Consider the following 20,000-nt stretch of genomic DNA (forward strand, 5'->3'; position numbering starts at 1 on the left):
AACTAACGTAACATTGTTTTTTTTTTCTTTTTTTATTTATTAGCAAAACGTGACATCACTCATCTTTTTCTTTATCCGATAATATGTCTATATATTTATTAAATAGTTTTTTTTATAGAAAATAAAAATTAAAAGAACATAACAAAATATAATATTCGAAACCGAAATACATTTTTATCCAATACTAAATAATAATAAAAAATATAATTACATAATTTTAAAATAAATAAACTGTCAAGTAAATTAAAAATATTTTAATAGTGTAAGAATTAAATGTATTTTACCAATTTAAAAATTCGAATTTGAATTCGAATTTGAATAATAACCAACATATAAATTTAGTCATCTAGGGAAAAAATATTATATTAACATCAAATGTAGAAAATCAAGTCTTCGATTTTATGTTTAAAATAAAATAATAAGATTTAGTTATTTTAATATTAAAAGTTAAAATAGAATTTTTATAAACAAATTTTATTTTTGTATAATTTTTTACCATTTTTGTAAGTTTTGTAACCTTTTGTTTATTTGTTTGAATATTAGATATTGATTCCGTGATTATTGAGGTGAGATATTCAATTGCATCTATCAAATTTTGCAAAAGAGTAAGTTAGTTTTTATTCTTTTTTTAGTCTATGTTTGTCCTTACATGTGAGCTATCTTAGCTTGCATATGACGTTTGAGTCTTCTATAAAACTTTGTGTCGATCGATGGTCCTAACGATGTACCCTGATCATGTTTTGTGGTTTGCTGATAAAGGTTACTAGACTTTTGGAATTGTCGTACTAACTTTAGAGTTGTTTGATCACCTATCAGGTAAGGGAAGTCAAATATATTGTTTTTAAGTTTTTGATACTTTAATAATTTGAGTTGATACATTTAAGTTCTATGAAATTGGTTGAATTGTTGATATTAGTGGTTGAGCATGTTGAAACTTTCTGGTGTGAGTTGGTTGTATATGTTGCTTGTAATTATCTGAATTGTTGTTTTGAGGTACTGAGGATCTAGCCATTTGAGCAAATTGATATGCACTTTAACACTAAACATATTTTTGAACCAAGAATTAAGTTAGGAATCCTAATTTTGATTATCTGAACAGGTTCTTGGTTCCCTAAATCAGAAAATTGAATATGTTGTTTTCTGATATAGCATTGAGCGGGGTAGATATGAAACTAAAATTGTCTTGGTGCAGCAAGTTTAGAAGCAATTTTGCTTCAGTTTGTTGAGCGTCCACTTTTCCACTAAGAGACCATTTGTGTGAATGGTCTAACACTGAATGGTGGCAAGACACCACTGAGCGCCACTTTCCACTACAAGTCTGGAACCATTTTAACTCCAGGTTGTTGAGTGATAAAATGGTGATGTTGAGCGATAAAATTGCGTCATTGAGTGAGGAATTTTACGACAAGAATGGTACTGAGCGTCAAAGTTTGTTATTGAGCGCCAGTTTAAATTCCATGTGTTGGCTTACTTACTTTGGTTGTTTGGTATTTATCTACATTAATATTCTTAATGTTACTGGTGATTATAATGATTGCATGAATATATATGACAACTTTTGATATGTTGATGCGTGGCTTGGTTATTGAAAGAACTTCAAGAAGAATATTTATGTCTTGGTGATGTTTAGTGTATACTTGACATATGGGAGTTCAAAAATGAAGTATTCAGATATACTAGTAGTCATTCAAGTCATATAGAGATGAATGTGATAGAGGAGAGAATGACAAAAGGTCTTTACCCTAAACTTTTGGTCTTAGGCGTGAAAGAATAACCTCATGAGTAGTAGGGTGACAACTCCTTTGTTTATGACTCTCCAAACATAAATACTACTACGAGTGCACACTTATATTGAAGCTATATGTCAAAGCATGTAACTGGATAATTGAGTCTATAGTCATTTGTATGTATGCTCATATGAGTTATGATATGTTATAAATGTTGAACTATTATGTTATATATGCTTAAATCGTATTATGAAGTTTTCTTTTGAACACTAACTTACATTGTCTTCTTTTCTTTCTGTGATGTTTCTCTTTTTGGGTAAAGAAAGAGTTAGGTGCTAACATTCCTTTGGTGGAGGTCGATGATACTATCAATTGATGATTTATGCTTTAGTTAGTTGTTTGTACAGTAGTCCTTATCTTTTGAAAAACTTGTTTACTATATTTATTACTATGAATAATTGTACTAATATTTTGTATGTTTTCCATTTGTATGTTGTGCATTATCAAAATTTGTAATGTTTTGTTAAGTAGTTTATACTATTAAATAAGATGTTACTTAAAGACACGACTTAACAATTGTGTGTGTGTGTGCATCTTTCAAAGGAGGTATGTGAATACTTTTATTTTTCTTTGTTAACATAGGTTGTCATCTAACCTACAAAATTTTTTATTTTGGTTGTCATGCTCATGCATTCTCTTGGCATTTGTAATATTACTTGATTCCATAGCAATAGATCATAGACCATTAGTTTTTCCGGCTTTGTTTTCACATTTCTGCACCCATAGAAGGATGCAATATATGAGTCTTCTAAACCAAACCAATCCAGTAAAAAAATTGAAAAACTAACTGTAATGGATCGGTTATTAGATCCAACATTGAAAACTAGACTAAAATTAAATAGATAATAATTTTGAAAGTAATACTTTACCAAAGAAAATTTTATGTTATTCCATACCTAAAGTACAAAATTTCCTTATTCTACGACAACCAAACTCAATTTCTTCTCTTGAATTTGGATATAAAATCTGTTAACTCATTGGCAAGTGTACCAAATCGTTCAAGTAATAAAACTGGTAAGACCATGTATCGTTTTCCCAAGAGACTTGTGCAACACATGACAATTATTCCTTTTATAACTCAATTAGACATCAAAGTGCACAAAAACAACACAAGAAACTCTTTTTGGTATTTTATCAAACAGTTGGTGTGCGAGGAATTTAACATAGTGTATTTACAATTTGTCAAGACCAGAATTCATCCATTTTATTCTCATGCATTCAAAAACATCTCAATTCCATCCAATAAGTATTCAATTTCAATTCTAGGTTCAATGATATTTCTCAATACTTCAAGAACCACAATTCATGCCATGGGTGATCAAGCCACAACAAGCATTAAGCATAGAAATCAAATACTAACATGAATTGGAAAAGCATATATCATTAGCATCACAAAATACATAAGAATTCCATGTTTTACAACTAATCTCAACAAATAGGAAAAACCCTCAATGGAGGAGAACTTAGGGTTCACAAAATTGAAGAGATAAGGAAGAAATTGAAACCAAAGAGAAGATGCAAAGCCTTTCCCAAGGTTCTTGGCAACTGCTCCATGCTCCATTTGCGCCTCCCCTTCGCATCTCCATCTCCAATTTGTGACCCATCTTCTTCCTCAACCCAAAAGGGGCAAAATCACCATTGAAGAAGCTTGAAGACCCAAGGAGGAGTGGGAGAGCTTCCCAACACCCCAAATAGCCTCCAAGGGCCTCTCCCAATCTCTCTAGGTGAAGAATGAAGTGTAGGAGGAGAAGTCCCTCAAAAATCGTGAGACCCATGTTTAAATAACCCATTTTGACATATCAGCGAGAATTCGCGCCCAGCTCGGAATTCTCACGCCCAACGCAACTTTTCACTGCACCAGATGTGAATTCCAGCAAGATCTTGCGTCCAGCGCGGATTCCTGGCGCCCAGCGCGGATTCTCTGGCGCCCAGCTCCATTCTGTGGCGCCCAGCCTGGAATTTCACTGTACTTCTCACGCCCAGCTTGGATTTCTCGCGCCCAGCTCGGGCGGTTTTGACAGCATTCTGAAAATTGAGCCTCTTGTGTGATTCCAAAGGCGTCCAACATGGGTATTTGCTTCAAATTGATCTTTTCTTGTCCCAAAACATGTTCCCTTGAGTTCTTGCTTGTTTTCCTCCATTAGAATTGCTTCCTATTCCTTTATTTCACACACTCAAACATAGAGATTAGAGGTAAAAACAAGCATATACTAAATAAACACAAGAAAACTACAAAACACACAAAAAGTGAGGATAAAACAATGTTAAAGCTATGAAGGCGTTGATTTTGCCACTAAAATGATGCTTAGATAATGGTAAGAATTAGCGTTATCAAAATGTAGGAATGATATGATTGATATTTTATAAAGGTTTAATATCTATTTTGATCCCTCGATTTGTAGGGTTTGTTCAAAGTTGTCCTCCCTTTTTTTCAAAAGTTCACTAACATCCTATATTTCACAAAAGCGGTGCACGTTAGTCCTTTTATCTTACGGTGTTAAAATGGCTAACGACAGACTTGTCCCTTGGCAAAAATTTGATGACTTGTACATCTATTGATGGTGTGGCATGGTGAGGTCATTTAATGTCTTAATTTTTTAGAATAAAAGTAAATGATGTGGAAATTTTGTAACATAGGGTTAAAAGAAATTGTTGATTCTTCCTGTGAGCAAAGTTGTTGTTCCTAAATTTAAAAGCAAAGAGTTAGGGTTATTGGTGATTTGTGCTATAGTGAGGAAAGTTGTTGTTCCCAAATTTAAAAGCAAAGGGTTAGGTTTAAGAATGACTTATTCACAAAGTTTTTCTTCTTGTTTGAAGACATGGGGCAAAGGATTTTCGCATTCCTCACATGTGTTGTTTCGAGGCGAGTTGAGATAACCCCTATTTTCCACTGTGATGATATTGTTGTAACAAAAGTTGCTAGAACTACAAGGAATGCTGGGAGACAGTTTTGGGAATTTTATGTGTTGTTCATGTAAAGGATGAGCAATTTGGGTTCGTGTAAGAAAGTTCGTTTTAGTCCCCCCCCCCCAACAGTTTAAAAATGTTAAATGTGATATCCCTTTTCTTTAAAAATTGTGCAATGTGTTCCCTAACGTATATGACTATCATACATATTAAGGATACCTGACAGAATATACTATCAGATATATGTTTATGTTGAACAAATAAAGAAGATGATAGTTTATGCCATCGAGGAAGCTTTCACACACCTAAAAGCTTTACTAATGTTTTCATTACAGAGTTATAGTCTAAATAGAAAATTGTGAAGTTAGAATTCTTTATTGGAGAGCTAAAGCCACTCCTAATTCAATGTTTCCCATTTTGGTAATAATGTAGGAACTTCTTTTTTTGTCAGTTACATGTTAGATGACAATTGAGTGTTTCTTGTTTTGGTAATAATGTAGGAACTTTTTTCTCTTACATTTTAGATGAGAATTCTCAAAGTCTTGTAAACAAATAATAATGACCAGAAGAATAAAAAAGGATTAGTGAAAGTTATTGCATTCATTGACGAAGAAAATTCAAGTAGACTATCACTTATCTTGCAACCTTTATGATTATAGTTGGACCTTTTGTGAACTTGTACACTTATTCAATAATAAGTCTAGTTTTGACCAACAATTAAATAATAAGGTTGTTATAAATAGACGACTAATAGATGGTTTTTACAACTATTTAGTACCACTTCAACATCTTATAGTGTTTGGAATGGTATGTATCCTTGCTACGATTTTCAGGATAAATGGTATAAAATTATTATTAACATGGGTAAGAGATTGGTGAGGCAGTGCACAAGGCATTCCTAGCCTTACAAGACACAATGATAATCAGAATTATCACATTGGTATCAGTTAGCTTGGGGGAAGATGGTGACTATGAAGGAATTAAACATCCACATGGATTCTTATGAAAAGAATCTCACTAATCTCACTGGTCATCAAGAATCAGTGCAATTATCCTAGGAACAAATGCAAAAGTCTATTCAAGGACTCGCGACAATACTCACATCATCGCAGACATCCAAGAATGGTCCTTATGAGGAAGAAATTAGGGAAGAACCGTCTCCTGTAGGATATTCATTTATGGAGTGTGTGCAAATACCATTTCCTACATTTAATGGGTCAAATTTTCGGGAATGAAAGGCCAAGGCAGAACACTATTTTTGATTTAGAGCAAACTCCAGAGGTGCATGCAATGCAGTACGTAGGTTATTACTGTTATCCATGGATGGTAAGGCCTTCACATGGCAACACCATTATATACAGAATCCAACAAACAAATTCAAAACATGGCAACAAATTATTCAAGATGATTTATGGTGTTCTATTTGCTAAAAGATCTATCACGTTTTCTATTTGATAGATGATACATGTGAGACTTCTTTGTTTAATGGATGTCTTTATTCTTAAATAGTGAAAGCCTCTTAGGATGGTTGCAACAACATAAAAAAGAGGAGAATTCTTTTTTCCTCATGATCTACAAGTACGAGAAAAACTTTCATTCAATCTCAATTTTCTTTTTCCTTAACCTCAATTACACAACCTACACAGAAAACCCTAAAATCTCACATCAGAAAACTCCTAATTTGCAAAATCCCAAATCACAACATCACTCCACCATATTCGTTTTCTACACCTTGAAACAATCTCATCCTTCATTACAAGAAGCACCTATTAATAGGGGTTATTCCACCTCTCCTCGAAGCACCATTATGTGAGGAAGAACAACTTTTCACTTCAGGGATGAATCAGCAACAACCCTAACCCTTTTTTTTTAACCAATTAATTAAATTTTAACATTTCTACACATCTTGCCAAGTCATTCCAACTCAGCCTGCCACATAAACAATAATTATACAAGTCATCAACTTTTTGCCATGGGGGCAAGTCTACCATTAGCCTTTTTAACGCCGTAAGCAAAAAGGACTAACGTGTACTGTTTTTGCAAAATATAGGTGTTAATGAACTTTTGAAAAAAAAGAGGACAACTTTGAACAAACCCTACAAACCGAGGGACCAAAATAGATATTAAACCTTTTATAAATTATATTTAGAATATAGATATACATTTTGATGTATTTATTTAAACTTTTGTTTAGTGTATACGATGAATTTCAAACTTACATTTTATATATTTATATGCACTTCCGTATTAAAATGTTAATAAAAAAACTATGATCTAATTAAAATCAATTTAAATTGGATTGGATTTACACTTTAAATCACATTCATCACATAGAATTATAAGAAAACACAAAAGCATTAGTATCTCAATAGTAAATCAGCACAAACCTTAAGAAAATTGTAGAGTTCTACCCATTTTGATTGACATATTAGATAACACAAGCCTTTTCAATGTCTTCTATTCTTTAGGCTTTGTCCCCAACAAAGAGATGTCAAAGACACCTTCCCTAAGAAGTTGCTAAAAATAAGTCAAGTTTTCCTTAAATTGGTGGAAGCTATTGAACATGTTTTTAAGGCTGCAAATACAATCAGCACGATCAGTCACTATTGGGTAGAAGGGGAATGAAAAACTAAGCCATTTATTACTTCAAAATTGTGACAAATGAGAACTCAAATTAAATGCCTTAATTCTTTTGATATAGAATATTAATAACAATTGTTCATTTAGAATTACAAACCCCCATCCCTCCTTTGAAAGGACAAACTTGAAGAGTAAAGAACAACATGACTAGCTAAACATCAAAAGATCATTATATGATCAATAATGTATATTCATGCAAACAAGATAAGAGATACTAACCTATCAATAAAATTAAAGGTATCAACCAGAGGAAGATACTATTATAGAATAATAATAATTACAAAAGAAACGTTAGTTTTAAACTTTGACCAATATTTTTTATTTTGTCATTGGTGTTCATAAATGCAATGCAACGTTCAATTTATGTTAACAAAGGTCATTTTGCATTCTCTCTAGCTCTATAAATAGAAAATTTCTTGCATTCCTAAAGACAACATTTTCTCTCATTCTCCTTCCTCTTAGTTTCATCCTTCTCCTTTTCTTTTCTAAATTGAAAGGACTCACTTGAAGAGTAAAGAATAATGTGACTTGTTAAACATCAAAAAATCATTATATGATCAATAATGATATATTCAATGCAAACAAGATAAGATATTTTAACCTATAAATAAAATTAGAGGTATCAACCACAAAGAATATTTTGTATTCCGAAAGACACAACATTTTCTCCCATTCCCTCTCATTCCCCTTCCTCTTAGTTGTTAGGCACAAACAAAGTCCAACATCAGATAAAATAGGATATTGACATGAGTTTACATACACATAAGATACCTCAATTGGTAAGAGGCCTTTTGGAGGGGTACCAAAAGAAAATTCGTGAGGGCTTGACCCAAAGCAGACAATATCTTACCAGTGTGGAGATCTGTGTGTGTGTGTGTGTTAAACCTCCCTACAAATGGTATCAAAGCCCATGGTTCAGGTCTAACAGGTGGCCAATGGCAGATAACCAAATGAATCATGAGAGGTGGATGCTCAATGTTGTGTGACCATGGTGGATCTTGAAAGAGAAGGGTAAAGAGATGCTCAATGTTGACCATGGTATACTCGAGAATAAGAAAAGACTTCCACTGTAGGGGAGGTAGGAGAACTATAGTCCTTTGTTTGAGGGGAGGATTGTTAGGTACAAACAAAGTCTCACATCAGATAAAATAAGAGATGGACATGAGTTTATATACACATAAGATACCTCTATTGGTAAGAGGTCTTTTGGAGTGGTACCAAAAGCAAATCCGTGAGGGCTTGACCCAAAGCGGACAATATCTTACCAATGTGGAGATTTATGTGTGTGTGTGTTGAACCTCCCTACATTAGTTTCATCCTTCTCATTTTCTTTTCTAAAAATATCTTAGTGTATTCTTTTACTCTCTTTAGAGTTTCTTGCTAGTTTTGAGATCCTCAAAAATTTATGAGAAGTTCATGTCGTATCTTGGGAGACTTGTGCAATGCAACATGGATAGGTCCTTAAGGACAGTGATTACATGCCTTAGGAAATACGGTTCGTGATTTAGTCAACAATTTCTACAACAATTGTAAGTGAAAGTATTTTATAAAAGACATCGTCTGGTGAAAAGTTCCCTAAAATATACACCTTGTCAACACCCAATTTCGTCCGGGTGACTAAATAATGAGACTTGATTTTTATTGTTATCCTATTTAATTTATTTTCTTTCATTTTTTTATTATTTATTTTATTTTATGTTATTTTGTTTTACTATTTTTTTTAATTTAAAAAAAAAGTAATTACAAAAAAAAAGAAACAAAGAAAAAATAAAAGAAAGCAAAAAATTTTAAAAGAAAAAAAAGAACAAAAAAAAAGGAAAAGTAGAAAATAAAAATAATTACAAAAAAAAAAGAAATGAAAAAAGAAAACGAAAAAAATAGAAAAAAATAAAATAAAAGAAAAAAATGAAAAAAGTGAAAAAAAAACAAAAGGAAAAAGAAGGAAGGGAAAAAAGGAAAAAAAGGGAGTGCACGTGAAAAAATGAAAAGAAAAAGATTTGATTTTCTTGGAATATTTTTGAAAGATTACTTTAGAATATTAATGTATGACAAATCAATTTAGAATATTTTTGAAATTTTGTTTTATTTAGTAATAATTTGAATCAACATTATGACAATCATTACAAGAAATAATTAAAAATAATATATTGATGGTTGTATTCAATTTCTTCTTAAAGAGAAAAATATGATTTTAATTTGACCATTTATTTCCCTGTTTTGCTAATTGACAATTAATTCGCCATTAAGGTAAGATCACAATTAATTGACAAATGTGGGTATATAAATATGCATCTTGGAAGAGGAAAAAATCCAATTTGGAGAGGAGGAGAATTGAATTTCAAGAAGAGAGCATAAGGGAACAGAAAAAAAGGAAGAGGAAATTCAATTTCAAAAAGAGAGCATAAGGAAAAAAAGAGAGGAGGAGAAAAATTCAATTTCGAGAAGAGAACTTAAGGGAACAGAAAGAATAGGGCTTTACACTCATCTCTGGTTTTTATATCACTCCTTTCTTACTCATTGCTTTGTTTTATTTATTGCTATTGTATGTTGTTTTATTATCATGTTGTTTTATTTTTTTTTTGCTGCATTCTCAATCTTTGAAAGAAACAACAAATGTTCAATAAAAAGTATTTTTTTTTTTAAAAAAAAGGGGTTAAAATTAAAAAAAATTGTGCTAGAGATTGTGACACTATCTTTCTTTCTTTTAATGACTAAATTTCGGTTTCAATTTTTTCTTGTTTTATTTTATTTCTTTTAAATATTGTTTTTCTTTCTTAGGCAAAAATGGGTATATTTAAAAATTATAAAAAGTGATTTTTTTTAGTGTTTCTTTTAACACTTAATTATTTTAAATAATAATGTTTGAAAGCTTTTTTTTCTTATTCTTTTAAAGTTAAACAAAAATTATTTCAAAGGGTTTAAGCACTCGTACGACCATTCGCGTCAGCCTTGTGTTGGAAACCTTGTTCCTTATTCTTTTAAAATTAAGCAAAAATTATTTCAAAGGGTTTAAGCACACGTGCGACCATTCGCGTCAGCCTTGTGTTGAAAACCTTTCTCTTATTCTTGTGTTGAAAATCTTTCTTTGCAAAAATACTCACAGCATTGGTTGAGAAAATCTGTGCAAAGTCACGAGTTTTAATCGACTTGCTTCACAATGAAGCCGTCTTAAAACTTGTAGTTTTGCCACACAAAATAAGTGTAATCAAAGTGTATGTGGTTTTCTTTTCTAAAACATATGTTATGCAATCACAAATGATATAATATATCATGTAGAACACAATGAATATGCACACGTAAACAGAATTAACATAAACATGTTCTCAAGAAATCTTTCACATGAAAGTAATGAACATGTAATACATATAAGTACATGTGTTATTAATAATGTGTTGTCATCATAAAAAACCAGAAACACTGTGAGATTGTAAGGTTTAGCTAAATCAGTGTTTCCCTTATCAACAACTTATATAAAGAAAATCAATTGAAGAAAAAAAAGTTGTTGCTAATGAAAAAGATGTAGAGAAACAATTAAAAATATGGAAGAGAGAAAAAGAAATATATTCAAGAATAATTTACTCTACTTCACCTCAACACATAAACTGATGCTCTTCAAATAAAAAATATGATGAAGAGATGAAGAAGAAAAGAAAAGAAGAGAAGAGAAAGAGAACAAGCACAAGCATGAAGATTGAAGATCAATATTGCTGCTCAACAAGCTTACATCATCTGATGCTCTTCAACAAAGGAAGCAACCTCCAAGTTACAAGATTACACATAATTATACTTATCTTCTCTAAGAGAGTTAATCAAATTTGTAACTATATAAGTGTAAGATTTGGTAGAATAAAAGAAAAGAAAACTAATTTTGTAATACCCATAGTGGTGGATTTGTTGAATGTTTTGGATGGAACTAAAACATTTACAACCATGAATGGGTAAACTCGATTTAGACAATTGTCTAGGGATGTTAAGAGTGATTAAAATACTCAATAAGGAGCGGGTTATACTCGGTGCCAAGAGTGACTAGAATACTCAACCAGGAGTGGATTATACTCAGATGCCAAAGTGGTTAGAATACTTAATCAGAAGTGGGTTATACTCAGTACCAGGAGTGATGTAAGAATAATCAAACTAGACGTGTTATCTAAGGATGCTAGGAGTGACTTGAATACTCAACCAGGAGTGGGTTATATTCGGATGCTAGGAGTGACCAGAATACTTAACCAGAAGTGGGTTAAACTTGTTGTAATCTTTAAAAGATTAATTAAATCTCTTAAGAGTTTTTAAGAAAAAACTGAATGTAGTTCAAGTTTGAGTGAACCGGTATACACATTGTGCCTTAATGATTTCTTCTTTTAAATTATTCTTACGCATTTTATGTTACTATTTAAAAGAGTTTATACACAACGTCTAAACATAGTCTACATATACATACTATTGTTACAAACCATTAGACACTACTTTACGAAAATATTTTAAAAATACTGTTCACCTCCTCTCTAATATTTTCTTTTATACTTTAGTATACTCATGTTTTTTGTTTTTCTTTCGTCCTTTTTTTTCCTTCATCTTTCTTTCAATTTTTATTTTCTTATTTGTTTTACATTACTGGTCAATTTCCTCTTTTTTTTCTTATGTTTTTTTTTTCACCTTCCTTATATTTTCTACATTTGTTTTTGTCATTCTTCACATTTCTCTCCCTTTGTCTTCACATGTACATGAAAGAAAAATATTTATCAAAATACTTCTTATCTAACGTTTATAACATCGAAATGAAAAATTGTTAAAATATCTATCAAAATACTTTTAATGTCTATATCATCAAAATAAGAAATTGTTAATGTAAATTTGGTAGAATAAAAAAAGAGAAAAGACACAAAATTATTTTCTTTGAAAAATGAAAAGAAATAATAACAAAAACATGAGTGACATAAAATTAATCGATTATATATTATACACAATAAATTATTCTTTGATATTTAATGTCTTTGAAAGCCTAACCGAAACATAAAATAATAATACTATATCAATAAATGAATGATAATAAATAAAATATAAAAATATTTGAATATACATTTTTTATTCATTTTTTAATTAAATTATTTATAGTTTATTTTCATTTCTAATTAATCATTTTATAATACAAAATGAGACCAAAATGTTATAAGTAAAAGATTTATAGGTAGAATAATTGAATTTTAAGAGAGAATTTACAATGTTTTAAGTAATGGGAAAACTTACTAGAAATTAAATGTGGTGTTGAAAGTATCATATCATGTGAAGGTTAGATAATATATATATATATAGATGGATTATCTCATTATGTATTCTTAAAGAACTCAATTAGGATTAACACAACAATAATAAAAGATAATAATAAATAAAAGGTTGTCGTTATATCATGCATTAGTTTTGTATGTTATTTACATATAAAACTAAAGAAACTATTTCTTTCTAAAGAATTATTTAAACTCTTTTAATTTATTAAAAAAAAAAATAAGAACTTTTTAATGATCTTCATATCCCTTACTAGTGGTGTATGATTTGTACCATATACTTGATGAAATCACTTATATGGGTGTCAAGTTGGCTCACTTGCATAAGATCTTGGTATGATCTCTAGAATACTCATGAATACCAAACACACGCATGGTCTAGTAAGCGCAATACAACAATAATAACAAGGATTGTGGGGTGTACTATGATTGATAAATCTCTAACACCCTCAAGTTTTTTTTAGTTCATATAGCTTGCTATATCAACCCCACTGTGGGTTAAGTTTCTTGATCTAAGACTAGTTTATATAGTTTGTTATACCGATACATTACAACATGTAAAACCCATGGTAATTTCTTTTCTATTTCGTTTTTATATATTTTGCAAATAATATGCATAACAATATATTGCAAAATTCATTTGTGATTTTTCTCGCGCAAATTTAGGATTGTTTTTGAAGGTTGTTTTTCTCTCTCCACAACCACCAAATTTTGTGCTTTAGTTTTTTAAGGTTAAAAGCTTTTTGTCAACTCTTTTAGTGGATTTCTCCTCAAGCTAAGGAGGGCTAGTTCCATTATTAGGTCTATAAATAGACTTCCACTTGCTCTTCCATAACACAACATTTTCTCTTCTTCCTCTTAGTTTCATTCTTTTTCTTTTTTTTTTTTTTTAAATATTGTGGGTTTATTTTAGATTTTTTTAGAGACCTTACTAATTTTGAAATCTTTATAAATTTATAAGAAGTCTCTATTGTATCCCGAAAAATTTCACACCTAAAAAAATCTTTTATTCGTAATTATATATATATATATATATATATATATATATATATATATATATATATATATATTCACAAAATTTTATTATTGTAATATTTTATATCATTTAATTCATAACTCATTCGTCTTAAATTTTTTATATATATGGATTATCTTATTATATCTATTTAAAGAACTCGATTTTGATTGAATTAACACAACAATAACAAAGAAAAGAAAGAATTAATAAATAAAAGGTTGTTTAAATACACCTTATATTAGTTTTGTATGTTATTTACATATAAAACTAAAGAAACTTTTTCTTTCTAATGAATCATATAGACTCTCTTAATTCATTTAAAAAAAATAATCAACTATTCATAGCCTAAAAAAATCCAAATGATAAATGTATGATAAATTCATTACGAATGAAATTCTAAACTCAAGGTTTGTTAGACTCAAATTATCAATTCTTTAAAAATCCAAAATTTAAAAATTTGGATAATAAAAAACATATTTTTTTAAGTAATTTAGTAAAAAATATTCCCGATGTTTTTCCTACTTTCATCTCTTTTTTTAGTATAAGTGATTTTGTATTAAGTATTTTTCATTATATACAGACAAAAAGGATTATTGATTTGGAATGGGGAATAATATGATTTTGGTTTCATTAAATTTAACAGTAAAAGAATTACGGGTTAAATATGTTTTTAGTCCCTATGTTTTGAGTCGATTTTGGTTTTAATCCATTCTCAAACTATGGTATAATTTAGTCATTCAACTTTAGAAAATTCTGGTTTTAGTCATTTTTACCAAATTTTTAACTTTATTTATTATTTCAAACACGTTTCATTATAGCTTTGAATAACAAATAAAGTTAAAAAAATTTGGTAAAAATGACTAAAACGAGAGTTTTCTAAAGTTGAAGGACTAAATTGTACCATAGTTTGAAAATGGACTAAAACCAAAATCACCTCAAAGCATAGAGACTAAAAACATATTTAACCCAAAGAATTACCTTTGTATAATTTACTTTTTACCCATTTAAAATATAAAGTTATTATTTTATCTGTAATATAAATTTTAAATAGATAAAAAATTAATTATTTTTGGGTAAGAAAATTTAGAGATAGACTTTTTTTTAATTTAATTAATTAATGAAGACCAGTAATAATAAAAAACAATTATCTTAACTTAAAGATGGTACAAATGTTCTTTTATTCAATAAAGCTTAGAGATAGTAACAAAGTTACAGTAATAGTGTGCTGCATCATAATTCTGAGATAAAGTTCCCATGCTAGTTCTGAGGTTAAAATTTATTTTTCTGCTATAGGACTTCTATTGAAAGGCCTTTTCTATCATTTCCATGTCACTGCTATAGGGCTTCTAACAGCATATCTACCTGATACCCAAGTAAGTGATCCAAATGATGAATTTCTGGTAACTGTTGTATTCTGATTTGAAACAAAAATCACCTTATAGCTCAATTTCTGACCAGTTTTTCTGAAACTGATATTCCTTGGTTCAACCCTGACAGATACTCCATTTGGTTCTTCCACCTTCACTGCATAAGAAATTTTGGGGCTTCCTACATTTGTAACTACCCTCTTGAATGTCACACTAGCCTTTAGAGCACTTGTGCCAAATAGCACAGCAAATGAGGGGTAGTTCAAGTCACCAGGTTGAAGAGCTGAGCTTTTGGTGCATGTAAAATTACCTTTGGACAATAAAGCAATCTGGGAAGATGTGTATTTCAGGCTGCACAAGTAATTTAAGTAATCTTTGGTGGTGATGTCATAGACCAATCCTGGATCAGAAGCTCTTTCAGGGTTAACATGACCTGAACCAAATGCAAAGGGGTTAGCAAGTGCTGAATTTTTTGAACCATAGTCAGCAATTGCAGCACCTTTGTTGTTAGATACAGAAGCAGTAGTCATCAGAGCAGATTTGATGGCTGCAGGTGACCAACCATTGTGCGCAGATTTGATCAAGGCTGCTATACCACTAACATGAGGACATGACATTGAGGTACCTGAGACTATGTTAAATAGTGGACTTGTTTTGTCGCTCTTGAGCATGCTTGGACTAGTTATGGGAGGCCAAGCAGCCAAGATGTTCACACCAGGTGCAGTAACATCTGGTTTGATCACATCTCCTCCTACTGCACTTGGTCCTCTAGAAGAAAATGCTGCCATAGCTGGTGCAGGGTCTCCATATGCTGTCCCTAGGAAGGAAATTGAAGCTGTTGGTGCTTTTGCTGAGTGAATGTAGCTTCTGATTATTTTACTTGCAGAGGCCCCTAAAGATGTGCCTGGCAAAACATGATGATCAGCAAAAAGTTCTTCTCCCTGGTTTTCTGAGTTGAGTAGTATTATTCCTGCTCCACCTGCCATCTTCACTACTTCTCCCTTTGCTGTTCTACTGTTTATTCCACGTTCGCAGGCAACTATTTTTCCTTTGACAACCTTTGGATCAAGAGAACCTTTGGTGCAATACTGTGCTGTCCTATGTTCTTTTGAGGAATTGACATAAACAAGAGGCAATTGCTTAGTTTTCTTGCCCGTGTACAATGATGACCCTTTGAAAAGCTTTCCATTTCCAAGCTTCACTTGAGTTGGAAAGCTCCTATCAGTGTAGCTAGCAGCAACAGTCATGATCCACGGGGCAACATTTCCAACAGTAGAACTAAAAGGGCCTGAATTGCCTGCCGAGCAAGAAACAAAAACACCGTTTTGTGTTGCTCCAAATGAGGCTATGGCAATGCTATCGCTGTAATAAGGTCTGGCACTGCCACCTAATGAGAGTGACAGTACATCAACACCATCAGCAACAGCTTTGTCAATAGCTGCTAATATGTCAGAGTTAGCACAGCCTAAACGCCAGCATACTTTATAAGCAGCTATTCTTGAGGTATACCTCATTCCAGTGGCTGAACCACTGGCCAAGCCGAAAAAGCTGGCATTCTTCACCATGTTTCCAGCTGCCGTTGAGGCTGTGTGTGATCCATGTCCTTGAGCGTCTCTAGCAGAACGATAGTCCATGGTTTCATTGATCCTTCCTGCAAATTTTTCATACCCTTGTAGAAAGACTCTTGCACCAACAAGCTTCTTGTTACAACTTGAGGCAGAGAAATTGGTGCCTGCTTCACAAGCTCCTTTCCACCGAGAGGGTACTTCGGACAAACCAGTGTCTTGGAAACTGATGTGTTCAGGCCATATTCCTGTATCAAGGACTCCAATGATCACATCTGAGGCCAAGTTAGAAGCACTCCAAAGTCCTTCTCCCTCCTGCAGGCCAAGAAAATGGGGAGTGTAGGTTGTGTGAAGGGTCAATAGTTCATCAGGTAATACTGCAACGAAGCCATCCACTTGGTTCAAGTACTCAAGCTGCTTATTTGAAAGTTGAGCAGCAAAACCAAAAAGGCTGGTTTCATAAACATAAATGAGTTGAGGTTCTCCTTCTTCGAACGAAGCTTCAGAGATGAAATCGATGACTGATTTGAACCAAGGTTTTGCCAAGCCTTGGGAATGGACTGAGGCTTCCATCTTTGTCTTGTCCATGTGTACTATGTATGTTTGCTTCTCCACTACTGCTCCTGACTTTGTCACCATAAAGGCCAGGAAGAGTAGGAGTGCCCTGAAGTTCATGTTGCCTACACAAAAGTGACAGCAGACAAAAAAGAAAAAAACACTTTATATAATATTTTATCTAACAAAATAAAAGTATACTTTTATATAACATGTTCAAACTTCAATGAACTCTTTTTTCCTTCATACTTTTTTGCTTGGTTTTTACAGACATAATTCTTAGCAATGCAAACTATCTCTAATCTTTCTTTATGAAACATATATCCTACTCTAGAAAGAATGTATGACAAACTTACAGGAAAAAATTCCCTATTTGTGTAGATCACACTTTATAAGAATACCATGCAAGCAACATTCTAAACAATACTACTAGAGTAAATGATACATAGCTAATTAGTGTCTACTCAAAAACTAGAAGCTATCAATAAACAGTGACAGAGAGAATGGAGTTAGAGGTTCAAACCAATGCTGTTGTTAGCACAAGAACACTAGAGAAAAAGATATGGGGGGAGAAGAATGCTAGTGGCTGCTAACACTGAATCTTTAATAAGCACAAGAAGAAAAAGTTAAAGGCATTAAAATTTTGTGTGTTCATTAAATTGCAGTTCTGCAATGGCAATGAGTCTACCTTTTGTATTCTTATCTTCTACTTCAAGACTGCACCATTTAAGTTCTTATATACTTATTGTGATGGCAACTGGTCCAATGATGGGCCATTGTATATTTACTGGTGCAAATATCTTTCTCTATTCAGTTGCAAGTTATATTATTGACCATGATTGTTGTTTCCACTTACAACTTTTTCATTATTTTATCCTTTTATGAAGGCCCTTTTAATTTCAAATTGACATTTATAATTATGACATCATTTCTTAGAGACAGTTCTAACAATGTTCATGTGGGCCAAAGGCACATCTTATTTTACTTAAGTCAATTAGTGAGCTCTTCAAATGGAAACGAATCTACCCCACCATGGTCTTGCCAACAGAGGATGTTGACTCAGTTAACACCAGTTAATTAAGTTCTAGCTAGTAATTTACAGTATGTTGACTAACCAAATACACCTCAGATTGCACCAATGTGGAAGTTCATGCAAATTTTTCATCTCTTATCTTTGCAACTGATAACATATTCATTATCTTTTGTTTATGTCCTTTAGCATAAATCTCAGATGAAGTTCCTTATGTATTGTTATTGAAATTTCAACTAAAGTGAAACATAAACCTCTAACTCTGACTGAATTACAGTTTATAAACTGTATCTAACTTTGAATTTTTTTACATTTCATCTTAGTGCAGTTGCAGCCATTAAGCCACACCAATATCAGTGTGCTTCAAACTGATCCTTTATTCAGTGTATGAAGATGAAAAAGGAGATGATTTGATGGCATTGTGGTTGCCCATTTAGTTCAATTTAGTGGAGTACTGGAAATCTTTTCAGATCCAGAAGGATGGTGAGTCTGAAATTTGATTAGGAGATTTCTAAGTGGGAAGGCAACACTTTTGATCAGCACTCTCACATGCTACAACTGTTTACTATTATTGTTTGCTGTTCTAGCTTTCTAAATAAGGGAATTAGTACGTGTCATGTAAGCAAGAACTGAAGACTCTTTTTGGGGACCACAACTTTAGTGCTAGCTAAGTCTTGGAATGTGCTTATGAATGATATGCACTCATTGATGCAAGAATTTCAAGAGCTGAAGATACAACGAGTTCTCCTTAGTCTGTGTTTTAAAGCGTGTTTCACATTTTACACTTTGACATCTCATGTCCACTGTGATGATAAGATGAAATTATAAAATATAAATAATGATAAATTATTAAGAATCTAAGTGTTATATTAAATCATTGAATAAAAATGAAAAATTTGGATAACATATTTAGAAAAAGACAAAATTTATTTTCTTAATACTTTGAATTTTATTATATATATATATATATATATATATATATATATATATATATATATATATATATATATATATATATATATATATATATATATATTAAAATTTTAAGTGTGAGTCTAAATTCTATATAAGATAGAAATGAGATAATAAAGTATTATATAAAGATAAACAACTATTAATTTACTTGTTTTAAGGTTTTTTTATAGATAATGATATGATCTTTTGTATAATTGAAGTCAAGTTTAATTGATGATTAATTAACATGGTGATACAAACCTTCTTTTCATTTAACAAATAGGTATGTTCTACTAAGAAATTTGTGAATGAATTAACTACTTGTTTTTAATTTCTTTACTTGAACAAAAAGTCTATATAATTGAGAAATATTATTTACGAGTAGTCTAATTTTTAGTTTATTAACCTTATAAAATATTTTAGATTTTTTTTCTTAAAATGTTCATTTCTCATCGTTAATCTCTAGATAAAGTTGGTGGAGAATATGTCAAATTTCAAAATAATAGGGAGAAGGTGTGATTTACTTTTTGAAAGTCAAAGTTTCTTAATGAAATAATAATATGGTGGTTGTTATCATATATTGTTTACATTATTATCATGTAAAAATAGAAAAAAGTATCGAAACATAGTCTGTCTGGAAGAACGATAATCATAAAGTAGTATTATAATTATTAAAAAATTATGAAATAAATTATCAAAAGAAAACACAAACAATCACAAATGAATTAATTGATCCTGAAAATTTTGTGATATATTTCATTGAAATTCTTCAAATTTGGTGGATACGGCTTTATCACTTTCAGATGCTTGGACTGACTGGACCGCTCGCTTTTCCGGGATCTTGACCGTTTGATAATCTTCAAGCTTTGACCGAGAGGAGAGGTACCTACAATGACAC

The 20,000-nt window shown here is 31.3% G+C and overlaps 1 protein-coding gene across 1 annotated transcript; it reads right to left on the minus strand.

Annotated features, from left to right (window-relative positions):
* Positions 1 to 14,786: 14,786 nt before the first annotated feature.
* Positions 14,787 to 17,818, minus strand: LOC106779334 (subtilisin-like protease SBT1.1). Its single transcript, XM_014667427.2, has 2 exons — positions 17,642 to 17,818; positions 14,787 to 17,243 (listed from the first exon to the last, which is right to left on the minus strand). Exon 2 carries the CDS (start codon positions 17,236 to 17,238, stop codon positions 14,950 to 14,952), a length of 2,289 nt encoding a protein of 762 aa, XP_014522913.1. The 5' UTR covers positions 17,239 to 17,243; positions 17,642 to 17,818; the 3' UTR covers positions 14,787 to 14,949.
* Positions 17,819 to 20,000: the final 2,182 nt, after the last annotated feature.

Source organism: Vigna radiata, unplaced genomic scaffold (assembly GCF_000741045.1).
Source record: "Vigna radiata var. radiata cultivar VC1973A unplaced genomic scaffold, Vradiata_ver6 scaffold_194, whole genome shotgun sequence".
Classification (NCBI taxonomy): Eukaryota; Viridiplantae; Streptophyta; class Magnoliopsida; order Fabales; family Fabaceae; genus Vigna; species Vigna radiata.

Coding starts and splice junctions, on each gene's coding strand:
- LOC106779334 (XM_014667427.2), bottom strand. CDS start 17,238: ATGAACTTCAGGGCACTCCTACTCTTCCTGGCCTTTATGGTGACAAAG.